Consider the following 23,705-nt stretch of genomic DNA (forward strand, 5'->3'; position numbering starts at 1 on the left):
GTTCCCCGTGTGTATAATCGCCCAGTTCTATCCTGCAGCCTCTAACCATGTGGCCTCTTGGGTTTCCCCTGTGGACTCAGCACCCATCCCTGTCGGGGGCACTAAAGGCCCCCCAGCTTCACTCCAAGGTCCACCGCAGCCCCTCCGACTTCACGCTGTACGTGCTCTCCTGTCCCTGTCCCGATGCCGCCTGTGCAGGCACGCTCCTGGGTACCCACCTGTGCTTCCCCACTCAGCAACCCCACCGCACTCTGCCTAGCCCGAGGCCAAGCCTCCAGCCCCCAGCCCCCTGGCCTCTGTGTCCTGCTCGTTCAGCACCTTGGGGCTGTGCCTTGGGCTTCTGGAGTTCAACAAGCAGACCAGTGGGCAGACCCCTCAGGAAACAAGCCCATGGCAGGGTCTCTGACGAGCTCACCACCTCCTCGGGCCCTCCCGCTCCCTCATCTACCCCTCCAACCTTCTCCCAAGCCCAGCCTCCCTTTTTGAGTCCCCTGTAGGTGCCTGGCCCAGCACCAGGGCAGCGCCAGCTCCCACCCTCTGCTCAGCTCCCCTGCTCACACCTTGTCCTTCCTCGCCCTTCCCCATGGTGACAGTTGCTTCCACGAGCCAGCAGAGCCCCTGCTCCCGGCAGCCCAGCCACAGCCACAGCACAGGCTGTGCCCTTCAGACTGAGCTCCTCCCTGTGAGCCTCCCAGCTGCCTGTGTTCCAGCCCAGCTCAGGGGCAGGTCCAGCTGGGGACGCCTGGCACCCTAGGACACAGCTCTCTGCCCACAGGGCCCTTTGATCTCTGCAGCCCTGCACAGCCCTGGCCTGAACTCACACCAGGGTTTTTGCCTGTGGGTGAGCAGAGGAGGTAACCCTGACCCCCCACCCACCCTCACCTACAGAGACCTGGAGACAGATGAGGTGCAGTGGCTGTACAGGGGCGGGGTGGGGGCGCAGGCTGCAGTCCCTGACAGTGGAGGAGGTGTGGAGCTGACCCTTTCTCTCCTCTGGCTCAGAGTCACAAAGATGGCCATGGGGTGACCCTAGCTCCCCACCCCACAGGTCGACCCTGGGGGGCAGCCTGGACCCCGAAGCCACAGCAGGTAGGGAGGTAATGGACAAAGGACAGGAAGCTGCCCCAGGCAAACCCAGAGGAAAAGCCCAGCGCAGGATGCGGAGTGGGCAGGACCTCTGGGGTGGAGGTCTGAGGACAGGGGTGGTGGGGCCTCAGAGGAGGGGAGGCTCCAGGAAAGGGGTCGGGGCCCCCAGCTCGTAGGTGGTATGGCCTCCGCGGGGAGCGGAGGAACGATGGCTGCTTAGGTTGGGGGCGGACATGAGTTTATTGGAGGAAGTCACTGGGGCTGGGGCAGGGCCCTCATCTCCCTCAAGGAGACCCAGGCAAGCTCCCTGGAACTTCAACGTGCCCAGGCAAAGCAGGGAGGGCTAAGGGGTGCAGGAGACCGGGGAGGGTCCAGGAAAGGTGCTGGGGCAGGAACGGGGCCAGATGAAGGGAGTAGGGTGGCTCACACGCGGTGCCCCTCTAGCAGGGGCAGGTGGCCCAGTGCCGAGTGGCAGACAGTCCTGTAGGCTTGAGAGTAGCCTCCAAGCAAAGCCCTGGCAGCCCCCTCAGCCCCCTGCAAGGCAGAGGTGTGGAACATCCTCCGGCCGGGCCGGGAATGGACCTGCATATAGTTGAGTCACATAAGGGGAGGTGTCAGAGGGGGCGCAGCGGGGGAGGCCTTGAGGACCTCGAGGGATGCGAACTGGACAACGGAGGGGCAGTGGGAAGGATGGGGAAGGGAGCGAAAAGAAGGGGAAGAGGAGGATGGGGGAGGAGGCAGACTGGGGCTGGGCTCATCTGTTGTGCACCGGCCACGCTCACCCCATCGCCCCGGTTCCGGTCACCCCGGTTCCGGTCACCCCGGATCAGGGCCTGGTTGGCCACCTGAGCCGCAGACTGTGAGGTCAGGGAGGACGCTGCTCCCCTCTCGCTTGGCTTCACCTGGGAAGGGGCACATTACAGGGTCACTGAGAGGCAAAGAGAGAGGGTCCCTCCTGTGCCCACCCCACCATAACTTACCAGGGAGAGTGTCAAGGGGGGCTCTGCCTTTGCCCCAGGGGGCCTTTCCTCCCTCCCTAGGGGTGCAGCTTGGAGCAGGGGAGCGGAGTTCTGCCTGGGAATGTTCTCGGCTACACGGGGGGACTCTGTAGGCTCAGAAGGTCAACCCCAGGGTCAGAAGCCGGGTGCTGCGCAGAGTCGGCAGCCACTGGAGGAAGCCTGGGCCATGCTCCTCGCGGGCGGCAGCAAAGGTCACACACCGTGCTCTGGGGCGTCGTGGCCCCGCACAGGTGTCCCTGAAGACAGCTGAGGGTTGGCTCTGGGCTTGCACAGGTGTGCCTGGGATGGGGAGGCCCTGGGCTCTGCCCCTGGGGTGACGCCCTCCAGGCCCTTCTCGCTTGAGGTGCAGCTGCCTCCGCGCTCCAGGATCATCTGCGGGACAGGAGTGTGCTCAGAGGTCGCAGCCTGCCCACGGGGCGTTTGGGGGTTTCTGACATAGGAGGTGGCCTCCAGGGTGCGGGTAGACCAGGGATGACGGGGGTCACAAGCCGGAGCACCTGATAGACACGGCCGCGGTACTCAGGCGCAGACAGCTGGACCCCTTCGTGCACCCGGAGCCGCGTATCCGCCCTTCGTGCCCACTCGTCGCTGGGGCAGTGGAATCTGCAGGGAGCCAGAGAGGTGGGGCCCGGGCTTCGGTCAAGCCAGCCCCTCAGGCTGTCATCGCAGGGCCCAGGCTTGGGGGCTCTCCCTCGCGGGCCGGCTATCTCCGGCCCGCACCCGCGCACGGGGGACTGTCTCCCACTCCCACCTCTGCACGTAGGGGTGCTGCAGTGCCTGGGTTGCGCTTAACCGCTTGTCCGGGGCGAACACCAGGAGTCGCCTGAGGAGGTCCAAGGCCTCTGGGGAGGTGTCTGGCGGCAGGAGGGCGTCCAGCGTCTGCCGTGGCCTGTGGGCTGCCGTGTGCTGTCTCCAGGGACCCACCCAAGAGCCCTCCTCAGATCCATGTTCACGGCTGGGGCTGGGCTTCCATACAGGGGCCCACGCTGCTGTCCTTCTAGGTGCATGCCCCCGCCTGACCCGCAGGCGGTCTGGGCCCCTTGGCGCCCTCCTCTCCACGCCCTGACACAGCTCCTCAGGGCCACCCTCTAGGACCACCAGTGGCTCCTGCTCTCAGAGCGGCCAACAGTTGCTGGGTTTGGAATCACCAGCTGGAAAACAGGCAGAATCTGAACTGGTACAAACTGGCCCCAGTAACCCTGCAGGAAGGTGGCCCTGCTCCCTCAAGACAAGCCATCCTCACCCTCACCGAAGTGCCCCCACTCACCGGGACCCCAGGTGGTGCAGCACAGAGGCACGGCAGCCTGAGCCGAGAGCCAGGAGGTCTGGGGCAGCAGAAGGTGGTGTGACCCAGGCAGGCCTGGCAGGCTGGCGCAGCTCAAGCATCTGGGGCCAGCCATCTCTTCCAACCCCGGGGAGCACAGCCTCTTGACAGCGTTTCCACTGTCTGGCAGGGCTCAAACACCCCATCACCAGGGCGTGCCCCAGCCTGTGCTCAGAAGCACCCCACATGACCCCCACTCCACACACCTGTACCTGGCCCTGGGAAGTGCTCACACAGGTGGACACTGGCACCCACCTCCACGGACCAGGAGGCTCCACCCAGACGAGCAGATGCGCCCGGTGGTACGGCTCCCGCTTGCCCCCACCCTCAAGAGTGACCCCCATGGCCCCACTCCTGCCACTGCCTTCCTCCACCTCTTCCCTCAGCGCCCGAATCTCTCCTGCCAGCTTTGTGTGCACACCCCAGCTCCCAGCACAGTGACGGTCCCGGCCCCTGCTACCCCAATCCCTCGGGGACCTTGTCCAGCCTGCCGGCCCCATCATGGCCACTGCTGGGTTCTCATGGTGCCTATGCCAGGCGCTGCCTGCCCACATCCGCCCCCAGCAGCTCCTCCTGGGCCTCCATCACCAGTTGGTCTTCCTGGGGCTCCTGTCCTATCCTCTGGATCCTCCCTGTCGCCGTCCCCGTCCCTCCTCCCAGCAGTCCTGGCCTGTCAGCTGCCGTCTCCCCACGGCTGTGCCATCTGACCCGAAGCATCCCGGTGCCCAGCCCCAGCTGCCTGGCTCAAGCTCCTCGGAGGGCGGTGGGATGGTCTCCAGGATCAGCTCCAGCTGGTGGAGGGTGGACGTGCCCGGGAACAGGGGCTTCCCCCGCAGCATCTCCGCCAGGATACAGCCCAGACTCCACGTGTCCACCCCAAGGGTGTACCTGGGGCAGGAAGGGGTGTAGGCATGGAGGGACCTAGAGGCAGAGGTGGGGATGGAGTTGCTGGGAGGGTGAGTGAGAGGACACTCGTGGCCTGGGAGCTCTGGCTGGGCAGGAGGGCAGCCCTGGGGGCCCCTGCAAGGAGGTAGAGGGCAGGTTAGGGGGTGTCTCACTGCTACTGGTGTGAAGACAGCAGCACCTCCGGAGCCCGGTACCAGCGTGTGGCCACATGCTCTGTCAATGCCTGGCCCTCAGGCCCCTCAGGGAGGTCCCTAAGGGAGCGGGCCAGGCCGAAGTCACACAGCTTGACCGTGCAGTCAGCACACAGGAGCACGTTGGACGGCTGCAGAGAGGAGGCAGACTGAGGCCCTGGGGCCGGGTGGGGCCGGGTGGGCCTGGGAGCTGGACTCGAGGCACTGTGGGTGCCGCACCTTCTGGTCCCGGTGCACGATGTGCCCCGAGTGGAGGAACCGGGTGGCCCGCAGGAGCTGGGAGAAGATGGAGCGCACGTGGACGTCCTGCAGCAGCCCGCCCTTCCGGATGACTGCGTTCAGGTCGGTGTCTGGGGAGAGGGTGCACACACCAGTCTGGGGGGTGGAGGGGGAGGGGGTGGGGGTGGCACCCTGGGGGAGTGGGAGAGGGGCACCTGGCAGGTCTGTCTCACTTTGAACCAGCCCGCGGCCTGCCTGCCCCACTCCTCCATCCTGCGCACAGCCTGTGGGCACGGCGGTGGGGTCTGCAGCTGTGCCTATTATTATTATTTTTATTTTTTTATTATTAATTTTTTTATTTTTATTTTTTATTCTAAAGCAAAAAACATTTTATTTCCTATTGCCTTTCTTTCATAAAGTGAGAAGAAAAAGAACGCAGCTGCAGACTGGCGGGAGCAGGAGCCCGGGGCAGGTGGGATGAAGGGGTCGCTGCTGGCTCTGGAGGCTGACACTGGTCAGCTGTCTGTCCCTGAGTCCAGGGTACACGGTGAGGGAGCAAGCCACCGTGGGGCGGGCGAGGACAGGCCAGAGGCGGGGCTGGGGCGCTGGCCGAGGCCTCACTCACCCATACACTCAAACACCAGGTAAATGTCCCTGTCGTTCTCTGCCCGGATCACGTCAAGGAGGCTGATGATGTTGGGATGCTCCCCAAACTCCTGGGGAGAGAGTCGGTGGCCGCTGGAAGGCCAGGGACTGCCTCTGGGGGCCGAGAAGCCCGGCTCTTCTCCTGTCTGGAGAGGTCTGTTCCTGGGGAAGGGGACTGGGGGAGGGCCCAGGCTACTCACCTGGAGGAGTGTGATTTCCCGGAATGTTCTCTGAAGAGACAGAAACAGGTGTGTGGGTGGGTGGAGCAAGAAGGAAGCCCGTGTCCTGAGAGGACCCAAAGGAGCTGATGTCCATCACCCAAGGCCCACCAGACCAGGCGCGGAAGAGGGGGCAGTGTTCCGAGACAAGCCGTGACATCTGCTGTGACCGGCTCCCAGCTCCCACCTGATTCCAGGCACCAGGGCAAGGGGCTGCCGCTCCCAGCCCCATCCCGCCCCACACTTCTCCCCACACACTCACCTGGGCATCTGTCTTATCCCGAAAAGCATCAAAGATTTTCTTGATGGCCACGACCTCACCTGTTCTCCGGTCCACTGCCTTCCACACAATGCCGTAGGCCTGGGAAGGAGTGCCACGACACAGGGTCAGCCCCTTGCCCCACCATCCCCTGCCCACCCAGACTGCCCCTGCACACATGAGGCTCCTCCTTCCCATTCTGGGTCCCCAGAGGGGATGGGAGTGTGGGCTTCACAACTGCAGGCCACCCTAGACTCGTCTGACACCTTCCAGAGTAGGGGAGGCAGAGGGGAGGGTGAGAGCTGGCGAGGCCCTGGAAAAAAGGAGGCCACAGAAGGGAGCATCTGGGCAGGAAATGAAGCTCGGGATGCCCTGCCATCCTTCCAGCTGCCAGGCACTCTCCCTCCCTCTCTCTCACACCCACCTAGCCCCTAGTCCCGTTGGCCCCACCTTCAGATTCCTCCAGAATCTAGCCCCTGCCACCCTCTCCGCTGCCCCCACCCTGGTCCCAGCCTCTGGCATCTGTCACTGGGTGGCTGCATTCACCCCTTAAGGAATCTCCGTCTGCCACTCCCTTGCATGCCAATAGTGGGTTCTCAACACAGGGGGCAGGGTAGGCCTTATATAGTGACACCAGCAGCTGCTACAGCTCTGGCGTCAGCAACAGTGAAAACCAAAGTCCTGGAAGTTTCCCGAAGCCCCCACACGGTTGGACCCCTCACCACTCATCTCTCTATCTCTTACCCAGTCGCACACAAGCCTGCGCTGGGCCTCAACTGAGCACCTGCTGTCTGCACTGCCCGGAAGGATCTTCCTCCCCCTCCCCCCGTGTGCTCACTCAGGCACACAGATACACTTGGCTCTGGCCTTCACTCTGCACCCACCCCATACCCGCTCAGGCCCTTCTTGGGACTCGCCCCTGTGCTCCTGAGCCCGGGGTCTGCCCTCCCTCTCAGTGACTGAGGCACGGGCCCAGCCTCCCCAGAGCGTCCTGTGCACCCAGGAAGCGGGCGACTGTGGGCACATGGGAAGTGGAGCGCCAGGATCCCTCTGCTTGAGGCTGCTGGGGTCCTGGCTGTCACCTGCCTCCAGGAGCCGGGATCCTGGGAGTCACGGTCGTGTTACCCCATGAGGAAACTGAGGCACGAAGGGGCTCCAAACCACCCCTCCGCCTACGGAGGAGGCAGGACGCCAGTGTGTGACGGAATAGGCCTCGGAGGGGACCAACCATCCCCCGGAGGTATTCTCTCCGCAAGGGCGCTCCTCGGAGGGCAAGCGCATCCCCGGGCACTCACTCCCTTCCCAAGCGGAGTCAGCGCGGGCGGCGCCCCGGCCCGGCCGGAAGGAGTCAGCGGAGGCGGGGCCTCGGCCGGAAGGAGTCAGCGGAGGCGGGGCCCCGGCCGGAGGGAGTCTGCGGACGCGGCGCCCCGGCCCGGCCCGGGCCGGCCCGGCCGGAGGGAGTCAGCGGACGCGGCGCCCCGGCCCGGCCCGGCCCGGCGCGGCCGGAAGGAGACAACGGAGGCGGCGGTAAGGCCCGGCCGGAAGGAGTCAACAGAGGCGGCGGTCCCGGAAGGAGTCAATGGAGGCGGCGGCCCGGCCCGGCCCGAGGGAGTCAGCAGAGGCCGCGGCGTGGTCAGAGCGAGTTTCTTTGGAGAAGCCGTGGTGGCTTCCACGTGATGGTGGAGGACTACGCGTATCTCTGGGGTAAGTGGCGGGGACTTGTACCCCACCGGGAATCCTCCAGACCTCCCTGCTCCTTCTCCGCGGCTCCGTGCTTTCCAGTCCTGACTTCTTTGTGGGCCTTTGGGCCCCAGTCGTCCGTGTGGGGGCGGTTGTAGGGTGCTGGCTGTGACGGTGTCCACAGCCCTGCCGGGGAGGCTGTGTCCATGTCTGACCTGCATCCAGCGTCCAGGAGTGCACAGGCCCTGAGCCATGGTGAAGTCTGGGACCTGGGTCCCTCCGAGCCCCACGGCCCTCTGAGCTGGAGTATCCTAATTTTCGTTTCTACCTACAGCGTATGAGTTCCCTTTTTCTAAAACCACACCTGCATTCCTCCTCTTTTTATTTATTTATTTATTTATTTATTTATTTATTTATTTATTGCATTTTAGGTTTTGGGGTACATGTGAAAAACATGCAAAGTTGTTGCATAGGTGCATTCATGGCAGTGTGATTTGCTGCCTCCCTCCCCCTCACCCATATCTGGCATTTCTCCCCATGCTATCCCTCCCCAACTCCCCCCCCCGCTGTCCCCCCCACTCCCCCGCAACAGACCCCCGTGTATAGTGCTCCCCTCCCTGTGTCCATGTGTTCTCCTTGTTCAACACCCTCCTATGAGTGAGAACATGTGGTGTTTGGTTTTGTGTTCTTGTGTCAGTTTGCTGAGAATGATGGTTTCCAGGTTCATCCATGTCCCTACAAAGGACGCGAACTCCTCATTTTTAATGGCTGCATAATATTCCATGGTGTATATGTGCCACATTTTTCCTGTCCAGTCTATCATCGATGGGCATTTGGGTTGGTTCCAGGTCTTTGCTATTGTAAACTGTGCTGCAATGAACATTCGTGTGCATGTGTCCTTATAGTAGAACGATTTATAATCCTTTGGATATATGCCCAGTAATGGGATTGCTGGGTCAAATGGAATTTCTATTTCTAGGTCCTTGAGGAATCGCCACACTGTTTTCCACAGTGGTTGAACTAATTTACACTCCCACCAACAGTGTAAAAGTGTTCCTATTTCTCCACATCCTCTCCAGCATCTATTTTCTCCAGATTTTTTAATGATCGCCATTCTAACTGGCGTGAGATGGTATCTCAATGTAGTTTTGATTTGCATTTCTCTAATGACCAGTGATGATGAGCATTTTTTCATATGTTTGTTGGCCTCTTGTATGTCTTCTTTTGTAAAGTATCTGTTCATATCCTTCGCCCATTTTTGAATGGGCTTGTTTGTTTTTTTCTTGTAAATCTTTTTTAGCTCGTTGTAAATTCTGGATATCAGCCCTTTGTCAGATGGGTAGGCTGCAAAAATTTTTTCCCATTCTGTTGGTTGCCGATTCACTCTATTGACTGTTTCTTTTGCCGTGCAGAAGCTGTGGAGTTTGATTAGGTCCCATTTGTCTATTTTGGCTTTTGTTGCCAATGCTTTTGGTGTTTTGGTCATAAAGTCCTTGCCTACGCCTATGTCCTGAATGGTTTTGCCTAGGTTTCCTTCTAGTGTTTTTATGGTGTTAGGCCTTATGTTTAAGTCTTTAATCCATCTGGAGTCAATTTTAGTGTAAGGTGTCAGGAAGGGGTCGAGTTTCTGCTTTCTGCATATGGTCAGCCAGTTTTCCCAACACCACTTATTGAACAGGGAATCCTTTCCCCATTGCTTGTTTTTATCAGGTTTGTCAAAGATCGGGTGGTTGTAGATATGTTGTGTCGCCTCCGACGCCTCTGTTCTGTTCCATTGGTCTATATCTCTGTTTTGGTACCAGTACCATGCTGTTTTGATTACCATAGCCTTGTAGTAGAGTTTGAAGTCCGGTAGTGTGATGCCTCCTGCTTTGTTCTTTTTGCTTAGAATTGACTTGGCTATGCGGGCTCTCTTTTGGTTCCATATGAAGTTTAAGGTGGTTTTTTCCAGTTCTGTGAAGAAGGTCATTGGTAGCTTGATGGGGATAGCGTTGAATCTGTAAATTACTTTGGGCAGTATGGCCATTTTCACGATATTGATTCTTCCTAACCATGAACATGGAATGTTTCTCCATCTGTTTGTGTCCTCTCTTATTTCGTTGATCAGTGGTTTGTAGTTCTCCTTGAAGAGGTCCTTTACGTTCCTTGTTAGTTGTATTCCTAGGTATTTTATTCTCTTTGTAGCCATTGTGAATGGCAGTTCGTTCTTGATTTGGCTCTCTTTAAGTCTATTATTGGTGTATAGGAATGCTTGTGATTTTTGCACATTGATTTTGTATCCTGAGACTTTGCTGAAGTTGTTTATCAGTTTCAGGAGATTTTGGGCTGAGGTGATAGGGTCTTCTAGATATACAATCATGTCGTCTGCAAATAGAGACAATTTGACTTTCTCCTTTCCTAATTGAATACCCTTTATTTCTTTTTCTTGTCTGATTGTTCTGGCTAGAACTTCCAGTACTATATTGAACAAGAGTGGTGAGAGAGGGCATCCTTGTCTAGTGCCCGATTTCAAAGGGAATGCTTCCAGTTTTTGCCCATTCAGTATGATATTGGCTGTCGGTTTGTCATAAATAGCTTTTATTATTTTGAGGTACGTTCCGTCAATACCTAGTTTATTGAGAGTTTTTAGCATAAAGGGCTGTTGAATTTTGTCGAAGGCCTTCTCTGCATCAATTGAGATAATCATGTGGTTTTTGTCTTTGGTTCTGTTTATGTGGTGAATTACATTTATAGACTTGCGTATATTGAACCAGCCTTGCATCCCCGGGATGAATCCTACTTGATCATGGTGGATAAGCTTTTTGATGTGCTGTTGCAATCGGCTTGCCAGTATTTTATTGAAGATTTTTGCATCTATGTTCATCATGGATATTGGCCTGTAATTTTCTTTTCTTGTTGAGTCTCTGCCGGGTTTTGGTATTAGGATGATGTTGGTCTCATAAAATGATTTGGGAAGGATTCCTTCTTTTTGGATTATTTGAAATAGTTTCAGTAGGAATGGTACCAGTTCCTCTTTGTATGTCTGGTAGAATTCGGCTGTGAACCCATCTGGACCTGGGCTTTTTTTGGGTGGTAGGCTCTTAATTGCTGCCTCGACTTCAGACCTTGTTATTGGTCTATTCAGGGTTTCGACTTCTTCCTGGTTTAGGCTTGGGAGGAGGCAACTGTCCAGGAATTTATCCATTTCTTCCAGGTTTTCTAGTTTATGTGCATAGAGTTGTTTGTAATACTCTCTGATGATGGTTTGAATTTCTCTGGCATCTGTGATGATATCCCCTTTATCATTTTTTACTGCATCTATTTGGTTATTCTCTCTTTTCTTTTTTATTAGTCTGGCTAGTGGTCTGTCTATTTTGTTGATCTTTTCAAAAAACCAGCTCCTGGATTTATTGATTTTTTGTAGGGTTTTTCGTGTCTCTATCTCCTTCAATTCTGCTTTGATCTTAGTTATTTCTTGTCTTCTGCTAGGTTTTGAGTTTTTTTGATCTTGCTCCTCTAGCTCTTTCAATTTTGACGATAGAGTGTCAATTTTAGATCTCTCCTTTCTTCTCATGTGGGCACCTATTGCTATATATTTTCCTCTAGAGACTGCTTTAAATGTGTCCCAGAGATTCTGGTATGTGGTGTCTTCGTTCTCGTTGGTTTCGAAGAACATCTTTATTTCTGCCTTCATTTCATTGTTTATCCAGTCAACATTCAGGAGAAAGTTGTTCAATTTCCATGAGGCTGTGCGGTTCTGGGTTGGCTTCTGAATTCTGAGTTCTAACTTGATTGCACTGTGGTCTGAGAGACTGTTTGTTATGGTTTCCGTTCTTTTGCATTTGCTGAGGAGTGATTTACTTCCAATTATGTGGTCAATTTTAGAGTAGGTGTGATGTGGTGCTGAGAAGAATGTATATTCTGTGGATTTGGGGTAGAGAGTTCTGCAAATGTCTATTAGGTTTGCTTGGTCCAGGTCTGAGTTCAAGTCCTGGATATCCTTGTTAATTTTCTGTCTCGTTGATCTGTCTAATATTGACAATGGGGTGTTGAAGTCTCCCACTATTATTGTGTGGGAGTCTAGGTCTCTTTGTAAGTCTTTAAGAACTTGCCTTATGTATCTAGGTGCTCCTGTATTAGGTGCATATATATTTAGGATCGTTAGCTCTTCTTGTTGCATTGATCCTTTTACCATTATGTAATGTCCTTCTTTGTCTCTTTTGATCTTTGTTGCTTTAAAGTCTATTTTATCAGAGATGAGAATTGCAAGTCCTGCTTTTTTTTGTTCTCCATTTGCTTGGTAAATCTTCCTCCATCCCTTTATTTTGAGCCTTTGTGTATCCTTGCTTGTGAGGTGGGTTTCCTGGATACAGCACACTGATGGGTTTTGGCTTTTTATCCAGTTAGCCAATCTGTGTCTTTTGATTGGGGCATTTAGTCCGTTTACATTTAGGGTTAATATTGTTATGTGTGAATTTGATCCTGTCATTTTGATGCTAGCTGGCTGTTTTTCCCATTGGTTGATGCAGATTCTTCATTGTGTTGATGCTCTTTACCATTTTGTGCATTTTTGGAGTGGCTGGTACTGGTTGTTTTTTTCTATGTGTAGTGCCTCCTTCAGGAGCTCTTGTAAAGCTGGTCTGGTGGTGATGAAATCTCTGAGTGCTTGCTTGTTCTCAAAGGATTTTATTTTTCCTTCACTTATGAAGCTTAGTTTGGCTGGATATGAAATTCTGGGTTGAAAGTTCTTTTCTTTAAGGATGTTGAATATTGGCCCCCACTCCCTTCTGGCCTGTAGGGTTTCTGCTGAGAGATCTGCTGTTAAGTCTGATGGGCTTGCCTTTGTGGGTAACCCGACCTTTCTCTCTGGCTGCCCTTAGTATTTTCTCCTTCATTTCAACCCTGGCGAATCTGACGATTATGTGCCTTGGGGTTGCTCTTCTAGAGGAATATCTTTGTGGTGTTCTCTGTATTTCCTGGACTTGAATATTGGCCTGCCTTGCTAGGTTGGGGAAGTTTTCCTGGATAAGATCCTGAAGAGTATTTTCCAGCTTGGATGCATTCTCTTCGTCACATTCAGGTACACCTATCAAATGTAGATTAGGTCTTTTCACATAGTCCCATATTTCTTGTTGACTCTGTTCATTCCTTTTTACCCTGTTTTCTCTAATCTTGCCTTCTCGTTTTATTTCATTGAGTTGATCTTCGACCTCTGATATCCTTTCTTCTGCTTGGTCAATTCGGCTGTTGAAACTTGTGCATGCTTCGCGAAGTTCTCGTGTTGTGTTTTTCAGCTCCATCAATTCGCTCATTTTCCTCTCTAAGTTGTCCATTCTCGTTAACATTTCGTCAAGTCTTTTTTCAAGGTTCTTAGTTTCTTTGCATTGGGTTAGAACATGTTCTTTTAGCTCACGGAAGTTTCTTATTATCCACTTTCTGAAAGCTGATTCTGTCATTTCATCACGCTCATTCTCCATCCAGTCTTGTTCCCTTGCTGGTGAGGAGTTGTGCTCCCTTGTAGGAGGAGAGGTGTTCTGGTTTTGGGTGTTTTCATCCTTTTTGCGTTGGTTTCTTCCCATCTTTGTGGATTTATCCACCTATCGACTTTGTAGTTGCTGTCTTTCTGATTTTGGTAATTTTAAGTCTGTAGTAGCTGAACTCATAAACCCCCTTTTCTTCCCCCTAGGTGGTCTGTCCCAGGGAATTAGGGCGTTATGATTTTCTGCTGTTGCAATGGTTTTCCCTGCCCACAAGGTGGCAGCCTAGTCACACTCAGCCTGCAGAGGCTTCGTTGAGCTGCTGTGGGCAAATTGTCCTGGGAACTGCAGGGTGTTTCCCGGTGGGTGACGCCCCTCCTCCACAGAGCTGGACCGTCCCGTGTTCAGCCGTGTTTCCGGAGGCCTCCTTTTTGCCCAGGAAACTCTTGGGTTGAGTCTCTGCCTCAGCTCCCCTTGCTGGCCCAGAGGGGATCCGGTCTCGCTCACTCTGCACAAGGGGCCGCTGCTCCCTGCCTCGGGTGCAGGCAGAGCAGCCGCGCCAGTCCAACCAGCGGCGCTGTCAACCTGTGGAGCTTCTCCACCTGTGAATTTCCTGGTCTGTGGGCAGTAAAAATCCGCTGCCCTGTGAGCCGCTGCATCAGCCAAAGCAGCGGCTCTGAGATTCGTGGCGTGCCCTTGCCCGGGAGTGTCCTGGCTTGAATCCCTGCTTCAGCTCCCCTTGCTGGCTCAGAGGTGATTCGGTCTCTCTCGCTCTGTACGTGGATCCGCCGCCCCCCACCTCAGGGCGTAGGCCGAGCGGCACGCCGCTCCGCTCAAACCAGCGGCGCTGGTGACCCATGCGGCTCCTCCTCCTGTTAATCCCCTGGTCTGTGGTCAGTAAAAATCTGTCTGGAAATGCGGCGTCCACTCACCCTCTGCGCCTTCTTTCGGAGCTGCGATCCCGACTTCAATATTTGTATTTTTAGTAGCGATGGGGTTTCACCATATTGGTCAGGCTGGTTTCAAACTCCTGATCTCAGATAATCTGCCCAACTAGACCTCCCAAAGTGCTGGGATTACAGGCGTGAGCCACCTTGCCTGGCAAATTGCATTTTCCTAATGAATAGCTCATTTTGAGGATGTAATCTCTTATCTGTTTTTGGATTTTGTGTCTGCAGAATTGTCTGGTCAGGTTCTAGATTGGATTTTTTTGCTACTTTGCAGTGTTTTTCTGTGTGTGTGTACACGTTGGTCTCACCATTTCAGATTCTTCTGAGTTCGTGGGCCTACCTGCTCCGAGCTGGCTTAGAGTTGAAGGAGGAGTAGCTGCCCATGCTGGAGGCTGGAGCCTGGAGTGTGCAGTATCCCCTCGCCTCGCTGTTGCAGTTGGTGGCGGTGACAGAGACTGCAGCGCAGCTGGAAAGGTAAAAAGATGGTGGGATAGGTTCGCCATCCTGGCCCGCACAGCCTGAGGCATGGGGGACGGCTTGCGGGTGCCCTGCCATGGGCAGTGGGCACTATCCAGGGTGTCACTGCTGGTGTTGCGGGGGCTGGTTGGGGGGTTATTTGAGACGCCACTGCCCGCATAGGGGAGAGGGTTGGGGGCCCTTTCCTGGGATGTGCTGCCCATTGCTGGGGGCTGGGATGGGGCCTGTCCCAAGCGGTACCGTCAGCAGCAATGGGGTATCTTGTGGGCACCGTCCAGGGATGTACTGCCCTAGGTGGGGGGTGAGTTGGAGGAGCTGTCAGGTCTGGGATGGGTTGGTGGCACTGTGGGGTGCAACACTGCCAGCGGTGAGGGATGGGTTGGGGGTGTTATCAGGTGTTACGTTGCCCCCAGTGGGTGGGGGGTGTGGTATCCGGGACATCATTGCCTGTGTCTGGGAGCTGTTTGGGGGCACTATCCAAGGCTGCATTGCCCACATGGGGAGCAGGTTGGGGGTACTATCTGGGGCTGCAGTGCTGGCGGTGGAGGATGGGTTAGGGTTCTGGTGGGGTGGAGGGGTGGTGTTAAAGGCGCCACGGGGACTACACTGAGACAGAGGTTGGGGGGCTTGTCGGGAGAGCTACACAGGGTTGGACTGCCTGTGGAGGGGGGTAGAGGGTTGGTGGGGGAACTGTGGGGGCCGGATGCACAGCCTGAGTGGTGGAGAGGCGGCAGGTGGGTCAGGTGCTCCCAGGGATCTGCACTGCCTGGCAAAGAGTGGGTGAGTGTGCTATTTCAGGCTGCGTGCGTGGGTTGTGACAGGGGCAGGTTGGGTGCACTATCGGGCTACCTGAGCTGTCCATGGTGGTACTTCCCAAGGTGGAGAGGGAGTTTGGAGTGCTCTCTGTGGCTGCACTGCCCAAGGCGGGGGGTTGGTTGGGGGCTCTATCCAGGGCCGCACTGTTCCCGACGGGGAGTGAGTTAGGGCACCCACTATTGAGGGTTGCAGTGCCCGCAGTGGGGGGTGGTTTGGGTTCCATATGGGGCATCACTGCCTGCGGTGGGGGTCTGCTTGGAGACCCTATCTGTGGCTACACTGCCCACCCCAGGGAACCCGTTGGGGCGCTATCCCGGGCTGTGCTGCCCATGGCAGGGGGTTGGTTTGCGGGTGCCATCGAGTGCTGCAGTGTCTAAGGCAGGGGCAGGTTAGGGGCTGCCATCGTGTGCTACACTGCTGGTGGTGGGGGATGGGGCGTTGGCACTGTCTTGGGGCTACACTGCTGGTGGTGGGGGATGGGGTGTTGACACTATCCTGGGGCTACACTGCCGGTGGCAGCGGATCAGGGGCTCTGTCGGAAGCTGCCCTACCGGTGGCAGGCGATGGAGGTTTCAGTGACAGCGGTGGTCTCTGAGAGAGGAGTGGTCCTGCTCTCCCCGGACTCTAAACTCTAAAGGACCATCTCCTCCTGCGTGGCGGGCACATGTTTCTGTGAAAATCCTGATCACAGCAGGGCACCCAGACCCATCATGGTTCCCAGGCCTGAGCCCTCACACTGTGTGCTGCAGAGCCTGCCAGGGATGCCCAGGCATGCAGTAGCAGACACCACGGGGTGACAGGGGCCTGTGGGTGGAGGTCTCAGGAGTGGGAACCAGCACATTGGTGGGGAGGGCTGGCTGGGTCTGAGTTTCTGCTGCTCCTGCTTCCCGAGCACAGCTTGGATGGTCCCAGTGGTTCCTGTGGAGCAGGAAGCCCAGGCCCCATCGTGTCTCCAGTCTCCACTCCCTAGCCAGTTTGGGCCAAAAAGAGATGCTGTGGACTGTGGAGGGTGGGTGTGAGTGCCTTCGCTGAAACTGGCCCGTGCCACCCGGTGGCCAGCAGGACAAGGTGGGGGTCTAACACTACCACTCTCTGTGTCCCGTTCTAGGCTTTTCCGGCTTTGCCCGCCCAGCTGCTCCATGCCAGGAGAAGGCAGAGCCATCTGCTGCATGCTGGAGGCTGGAGCCTGGAGCCTGTGGCACCACGGCTCGCCTCGCTGCGGTGGGTGGCAGCGACAGAGACTGCAGAGCGCCGGAGAGGTAGGAGCGTGACTGGCTGCCACCAGGGCAGGGACAGGGGTGCAGAGGTGGCCAGGTGGCAGCCTCTGAGGCGGCCTCAGTCCCTGGGTCTCCCCCTGCTGGTTACTGCAGGCAGAGCTGGGGCTGCCACCACTTCTGCCGCGTCGTGTGCAGGTGGCAGCTACGGTTGAGCCCGTGGCAGAGGGTGGCAGTGCCTGTTCCCGCCCTCCTCCTTTTCCTTTTTGACCCTGGTTCAGGGTGCTGGTCACAGGTGCTGGGTACCCTACAGCCACTGAGATGGGGCTGGATGCCAGTTCCAGTCCTCCTCCTGCTTCGAGGCCTGATTTAGGCACCGCAGCAGGATCTGGCCCTTGGGTCCGCATTGCTGCTGGAGGCGGGCAGGATCCTGGGTTGCCACCACACTGCTGAATGCCATCTATAAGTGGCAGGTGCAGCAGAATGCACGGGAGACTGCAGGGCTGGTCTCAGACAGCCTGGGGGTCGCCCAAGGCAACTCCCCCTACCCTATGACCTGTGCCTCCTTGGCCCAAGCCCAGAGTGGGGGGTCGCGGGCTCTGGGCCCACTGCAGCACCCACGATGAGGCTGAGCGCCGGTTTCCATCACCTTGCAGCTGTGCCGCCGACAACCTAAATTAGGCGCCGTGGTGACATCTGGTCCCGGGTTTCCTGCTGCTGGTGGGGGAGGACAGGGCCAGGGGTTGCCACTGATAGTGACTTGCACCATTTCCAGGTGGGAGCTGTAGCTGAGGCCCTGGCAGATTCTGGCAGGGCTGCTCCCCGAGGGCGTTGAGGGTCGTGGAGCGTAGCGCCGTCCCACCCTAGGGTCCACTTTTCCTTGGGCCTGGCCCAGAGCACAGGTTTGCAGGCGCTGGGCACTGTGCAGACACAGAGTTGTGACTGAGCGCCTCCTGCCCTCCTGCATCTGCGGGCTGACTGTGGCAGTATCTGTTCCCGGGTTCCGTGCTACTGGGGCCAGTGTCCAGGGATGCCACCGCTGCTGCCCCATGGCATGTGTAGGCTGCCGCGGCAGCTGATCCCAGAGCGGAGGCTGTCAGAGCTGGTCCCAGATAGCCTGAAGGTCGCCTAGTGCACCAGCAGAGAGCGCCGTGGGCAGGCAGGGGCATTATGTTGGCTTTGAAGAGGATGTGTTTTGCCAGCTTGGCTTCTTTACTGAGAAAGCATTGCCAGGGCCCTAGAAGTCTGCAGTCCCAAGGGCTAGGAAGCCACTTGGAGACGCTGTACCATCAGCACCCACTTGGATCTGAGGCAGGAGGCACCACAGAGAGGTGGCGAGCTCCCCGTCACCATCGGCGCTCAAGATATGACTGAGCTGTACTTCGATCAGAGGTTGCCAAGCAGCGTCCCTTGCACCAAATACAGCACCCCGGTGTGCTCTGTTTGGCCAGCATAGTGTGTCATAACAAATCTGAGCCAATGTTGTTGTTGTATTTTGATTGATCTATTTTACTTCAGGTGCGTACTATATCTGGCATGTCTCTGCCCTGCCCCCCCAACTGTCCCCTGTGTGTGATGCTCCTCTCCCTGAGTCCACATGTTCTCGTTGTTCAACACGCACCTATGAGTGAGAACATACGGTGCTTGGCTTTCTGTTCTTGGGTCAGTTTGCTGAGAATGATGGTTTCCAGATTCATCCAAGTCCCTACAAAGGACACGAACTCATCGTTTTTTATGGCTGTGTAGTATTCCATGGTGTATATATGTACCACATTTTCTTTGTCCAGTCTATCATTGATGGGCATTTGGGTTGGTTCCAGGTCTTTGCTGTTATACACAGGGCTGCAGTGAACATACGTGTGCATGTGTCTTTATAGTAGAATGATTTATAGTTCTTTGGGTATATACCCAGTAGTGGGATTGCTGGGTCAAATGGAATTTCTATTTAGATCCCATTTGTCTATCCTGGCTTTTGCTGCCATTGCTTTTGGTGTTTTAGTCATGAAGTCCTTGCCTATGCCTATGTCCTGGATGGTTTTGCCTACGTTTTCTTCGAGTGTTTTTATGGTGTTAGGTTTTATGTTTAAATCTTTGATCCATCTGGAGTTAATTTTAGTGTAAGGTGACAGGTAGGGGTTCAGTTTCTGCTTTCTGCACATTGCTAGCCCGGTTTCCCAACACCGTTTATTAAACATGGAGTCCTTTCCCCGTTGCTTGTTTTTGCTGGGTTTGTCTAAGATCAGATGGTTGTAGATGTGTGGTGTTTCTTCTGGGGTCTCTGTTCTGTTCCATTGGTCTACGTCTCTGTTTTGGTACCAGTACCATGCTGTTTTGATGGAAGAAATGGATAAATTCCTAGACACTTGTACTCTACCAAAACTAAACCAGGAGGAAGCTGAAACCCTGACTAGACCAATAACAAGGGCTGAAGTAGAGGCAGCAATCAATAGCCTACTAACTAAAAAAAGTCCAAGTCCAGGTGGGTTCACAGCCGAATTCTACTAGACGTACAAAGAGGAGCTGGTTCCATTCCTTCTGAAACTGTATCAAACGATACAAAAGGAGGGACTCCTCCCTAACTCATTTCATGAGACCAGCATCATCCTGATACCGAAACCAGGCGGAGGCTCAACTAAAAAAGAAAACTTGAGGCCGATATCCGTGATGAACATCGACACAAAAATCTTCCATAAAATACTGGCAAACAGATTGCAACAGCACATCAAGAAGCTTATCCATCATGACCAAGTAGGCTTCATCCCAGGGATGCAAGGCGGGTTCAGCATACACAAATCCATAAATGTAATCCATCACATAAACGGAACCAAAGACAAAAACCACATGATTATCTCAATAGATGCAGAGAAGGCTTTTGATAAAATTCAACAAGCCTTCATGCTAAAAACTCTCAATAAACTAGGTATTGATGGAATGTAGCATACAATGATAAAAGCTATATATGACAAACCTACTGCCAATATCATACTGAACGGGCAAAAGCTGGAAGAATTCCCTTTGAAATCAGGCACTAGACAAGGATGCCCTCTCTCACCACTCCTATTCAACGTAGTATTGGAAGTTCTAGCCAGAGCAATCAGGCAAGAAAAAGATAGAAAGGGTATTCGATTAGGAAAGGAGGAAGTCAAACTGTCTCTATTTGCAGACGACATGATTGTATATCTAGAAGACCTCGTCGTCTCAGCCCAAAATCTCCTGAAACTGATAAGCAACTTGAGCAAAGTCTCAGGATACAAAATCAATGTGCAAAAATCACAAACATTCCTATATACCAATAACAGACAAACAGAGAGCCAAATCAAGAGCGAACTCCCATTCACAATTGCTACAAAGAGAATAAAATACCTAGGAATACAACTAACAGAGGATGTAAAGGACCTCTTCAAGGAGAACTACAAACCACTGCTCAACGAAATAAGAGAGGACACAAACAGATGGAGAAACAGTCCATGCTCATGGTTAGCAAGAATCCATATTGTGAAAATGGCCACACTTCCCAAAGTAATCTATAGATTCAATGCTATCCCCATCAAGCTACCAATGACCTTCTTCACAGAACTGGAAAAAACCACTGTAAACTTCATATGGAATCACAAAAGACCCTGCACAGCCAAGACAATCCTAAGCAAAAAGAACAAAGCCAGAGGCATCACACTTCCACACTTTTTCTTTTTAAATATTGAAGCTCTCAAAATCACCTTTGGAGAAAATCACAGGCCACAGACTGTTTCTGTGATTCTGTGTTTATTTCTTCTGGGCATGTTGTTAACCTTGGCAAAATAAACTTTTACATTGATTGAAACCTGGCTTGAATACTCTTTTTATTTTTTTTTTTTTATTTTTTGGTTTTGTGGGATTTTATACTTTTGCTTTGCAGTCCATCAGATTGTAATAATTAGTGCTAAAGAGATGATTTAAGTACAGATACATATTGTTGTGTGCATTGATTATATTGATACTGCATATTGATACAGACATTGACATATGCATACTTTTTTTTTTATGTAACTGTCTCAAATTGGGGTGAATTCAAAAAGAATAAATTCCTTCATTTTCTTTTTTTCTTTTTGAAGAAAGAAAGAAAAGAATGAAGAAGAGGAAGAAAAAGGAAGAGAAAAAGAGAGAATAGGAGTATTGCTTTCTTGCCCAGGCTAGAATGCGGTTTAGTAATGGGTATTGAAAACCTTTTTTATACCAATAATTATACTTAATGATGCAGACAGGAAGGAATAAGGGAAGAAAATGACAAACAAGCAGCCAACCAATATTTCATTTAAACCTATGAAATGCTATGCGATTACTGAGGAGTGATTTACTTCCAATTATGTAGTCACTTTTGGAATAGGTGTGAGGTGATAATGTGTGTTTTGTGTATTTGAAGTGGAGAGTTCTATAAATGTTTATTAAGTTTACTTGTTCCGGGTCTGAGTTCAAGTCCTGGATGTCCTTGTTGATTTTCTGTCTCGTTGATCTATAGAATCGTTAGCTCTTCTTGTTACGTTGATCCTTTTGCCATTACGTAATGTCCTTCTTTGCCTCTTTTGCTCTTTGTTGCTTTAAAGTCTACTTTATCAGAGGCGAGAATTGCATCTCCTGCTTTTTATTTATTTACTTTTACTCTCTGTTTGGTTGGTGAATCTTCCTCCTTCTGTTTGTTTTGAGTCTTTGTGTATCGTTGCATGTGAGATGGGTCTGGATGCAGCATACCGATGGGTTTTGGCTTTTTCTCCACTTTGAATATATATGAGTTTAATACTGCCATTTGATGCTAGCTGGCTGTTTTGCCCATTAGTTGGTGTAAATTTTTCATTGTGTTGATGCTCTTTGCTTTTTGATATATTTTTGGAAAGGCTGATATTGGTTGTTCCTTTATATGTATAGTGCTTCTTTCAGAAGCTCTTGTAAAGCAGGCCTGGTGGTGGTGAAGTCTCTAAGTACTTGTTTGTTCGCAAAAGATTTAATTTTTCCTTCGCTTTTAAAGCTTAGTTTGGCTGGATATGAAATTCTGGGTTGAAAGTTCTTTTCTTTAAGGATGTTAAATAGTGGTCCCCACTCTTTTCTAGCTTGTAGGGTTTCTGCTGAGAGATCTGCTGTAAGTCTGATAGGTTTCCCTTTATGGGTAACCTGACTTTTCTCTCTGGCTGCCCTTAGTATTTTCTCCTTCATTTCAACCCTAATAAATCTGGCAATTATGTGCCTTGGAGTTGGTCTTCTTGAAGAATATCTTTGTGGTGTTCTCTGTATTACCTGGAGTTGAATATTACCCTGCCTTGCTAGGTTGGGAAAGTTTTCCTGAATGATATCCTGAAGAGTATTTTCCAACTTGGATTCATTCTCTTCGTCACATTCAGGTACACCTATCAAACGTAAATTAGGTCTTTTCACATAGTCCCATATATCCTAGACTTTGCTCATTCCTTTATATCCTTTTTTCTCCAATCTTGTCTTCTCATTTCATTTCATTAAGCTGTTCCCTGACATCTGATATCCTTTCTTCTGCTTGATCAATTCGACTGTTTAAACTTGTGCATACTTCGTGAAGTTCTCTTGTTGTGTTTTTCAGCTCCATCAATTCACTTATATTCCTCTCTAAATTGTCCATTCTTGTTAGCATTTCGTCAAACCTTTTTTCAAGGTTCTTACTTCCTTTACATTGGGTTAGAACACGTTCTTTTAATTCACAGAAGTTTCTCATCACCCGCCTTTTGAAACCTGCTTCTGTTATTGGAACACACTCGTTCTCCATTAAGCCTTGTTCCGTTGCTGATGAGGAACTGTGATCCCCTGTAGAGGGAGAGCATTCTGATTTTGAGTATTCTCTGCCTTTTTAGGCTGGTTTCTTCCCTTCCTTATATATTTATCCCTCTGTCGTCTTTGTAATTACCGACTTTCTAAGTAGGTCTCTGAGCAGACGTCCAACTTGTTGATTCCCAGTGCCGAAATCTGAGCAGTCCACCGCACCGGCCAAAACAGCAGTGTTAAGATTGATGGTGCTTTTCTGCCCGGGAATCTCCGGACTCTGCACCAGGAACTGCCGCGCTGAGGCACCAGCAAAACCACCGCGCCGGCCACAAGAGTCGCTCTGGCGAGCCGTGGGGCTCCTCCGCTGGGAATCTCTTAGTCCGTGGGCAACAAAAATTTGTCTGAAAGTGTGGCGTCCTCTCGTTCTCTGTGCTTTCACTGGGAGCTACGAGCCCGAGCTGCTAGTGATCAGCCATCTTGGATCTCTCTCGCATTGTCAATACTCTTTAGTTTACAATTTCTGTGGTCTTGATGTATCCTTCAAAAGGTGTGTGTTGGAACTCTAATCCTTAACACAGCAGTGTTGGGAGCTGCAGCCTGATGGAGGTGTTTAGGTCAAAAAGGAAAACTGATAAAAGACAGACTAAATTATTTATCTATTCTGCATGTCCCACGTGTGGGTGGTATCTACTACCCTGTAGTAGATGAGGGGGATGTTATTTTTTATATACATTAAAAAAGTTACATCTTATATAAGTATAAAGAAGGCTTGAAGGATTGCGTTTACTCTTTGTCACTCTGCTGTCATGCGAGCACATCATATCCATCCTCTCTCCCTTTCAGCATCTTCCATGTGAGGTTGTAGTAAGAATGCCCTCGCCGGAGGCCTCTTGATTTTGGACTAACAAGCCTGCAGAGCTGTGAGAGAAGACGTTTCTGTTCTTTACAAATGACCTAGGTTCAGGTACTCTGTTACGGCAACAGAACATTCCCAACTGGAGTTCTTCAGCACACCCAGTCCATCCCCTGACTAGCCCCCAAATCTGTGCAGTCTTACCTGCCTTCATATCAGAAGCCCACAGCTAACACAGAGGGCTTCAGCCCTGCCCTGCCTGACTTTCTAGGAAACCCCCCTCTGCACCCATCCTGATCAGGACACCGTCTGAAGGTTCATCGTCATGATTTTATAAAGAAAAATTTGTCTGACAGAGAGGTTCTGGTTAGGAGGCCAGCTCCCACATCACAGGGTGATGGCAATTTTTGGATGGGATCAAGATAAGACAGTGCTGTCCTGGGACTGGTCATCTGATAAAAGCGGCTCCAGAAAGTATAGTGATGGACCCCTCAGAGGGTTTCTGCTCTTTTGTCTGCAGGTTCCTGGTGAGAGGAGCTATTGGCCACTAGGGTGTCTTTGTGTGTGTGTGTCAGTGTCAGAGTGGTGTGTGTTTCCTTGGCTTGATTTCTTTCAGCATGCAGCCCACTGTT

The 23,705-nt window shown here is 52.7% G+C and overlaps 2 protein-coding genes across 4 annotated transcripts in view; one reads left to right on the plus strand and one right to left on the minus strand.

Moving 5' to 3' along the window:
* Window positions 1-1,213: 1,213 nt before the first annotated feature.
* Window positions 1,214-6,893, minus strand: LOC135269462 (mitogen-activated protein kinase 15-like). Its single transcript, XM_064363479.1, has 16 exons — window positions 6,752-6,893; window positions 6,612-6,700; window positions 5,871-5,969; window positions 5,591-5,620; window positions 5,371-5,461; window positions 4,746-4,876; window positions 4,494-4,657; window positions 4,169-4,317; window positions 3,373-3,430; window positions 2,857-2,994; window positions 2,603-2,708; window positions 2,306-2,477; window positions 2,067-2,191; window positions 1,869-1,988; window positions 1,516-1,668; window positions 1,214-1,429 (listed from the first exon to the last, which is right to left on the minus strand). Exons 1-16 carry the CDS (start codon window positions 6,891-6,893, stop codon window positions 1,214-1,216), a joined length of 1,983 nt encoding a protein of 660 aa, XP_064219549.1.
* Window positions 6,894-7,487: 594 nt separating this feature from the next.
* LOC135270211 (cyclin-Y-like protein 2) overlaps window positions 7,488-23,705 on the plus strand; it is a 41,398-nt gene continuing 25,180 nt past the window's right edge. For 2 of the 3 annotated variants that reach the window (XM_064365564.1, XM_064365565.1), the window contains exons 1-3: window positions 7,488-7,571; window positions 14,270-14,427; window positions 16,355-16,505. In XM_064365564.1, coding sequence (XP_064221634.1) covers window positions 7,544-7,571; window positions 14,270-14,427; window positions 16,355-16,505 — 337 coding nt within the window. In that variant the 5' untranslated portion in view covers window positions 7,488-7,543. The remainder of the gene's footprint in view (window positions 7,572-14,269; window positions 14,428-16,354; window positions 16,506-23,705) is intronic. The other variant, XM_064365568.1, reaches the window with a different exon arrangement.

This window comes from Aotus nancymaae, unplaced genomic scaffold (genome assembly GCF_030222135.1).
Source record: "Aotus nancymaae isolate 86718 unplaced genomic scaffold, 86718_ANA_hifiasm-v0.15.2.pri h1tg000006l, whole genome shotgun sequence".
Taxonomy (NCBI): Eukaryota; Metazoa; Chordata; class Mammalia; order Primates; family Aotidae; genus Aotus; species Aotus nancymaae.

Bases quoted from the DNA above. Each gene is read 5' to 3' on its own strand.
- LOC135269462 (XM_064363479.1), bottom strand. From the start codon at position 6,893: ATGTGCCCACAGTCGCCCGCTTCCTGGGTGCACAGGACGCTCTGGGGA. The intron at 4,658-4,745 runs GTGCGGCACCCA...TCCTCTCTGCAG, and splicing joins TCGTGCACCGGGACCAGAAG to CCGTCCAACGTGCTCCTGTG. The intron at 1,669-1,868 runs GTGAGCGTGGCC...AACTATATGCAG, and splicing joins ACCGGAACCGGGGCGATGGG to GTCCATTCCCGGCCCGGCCG.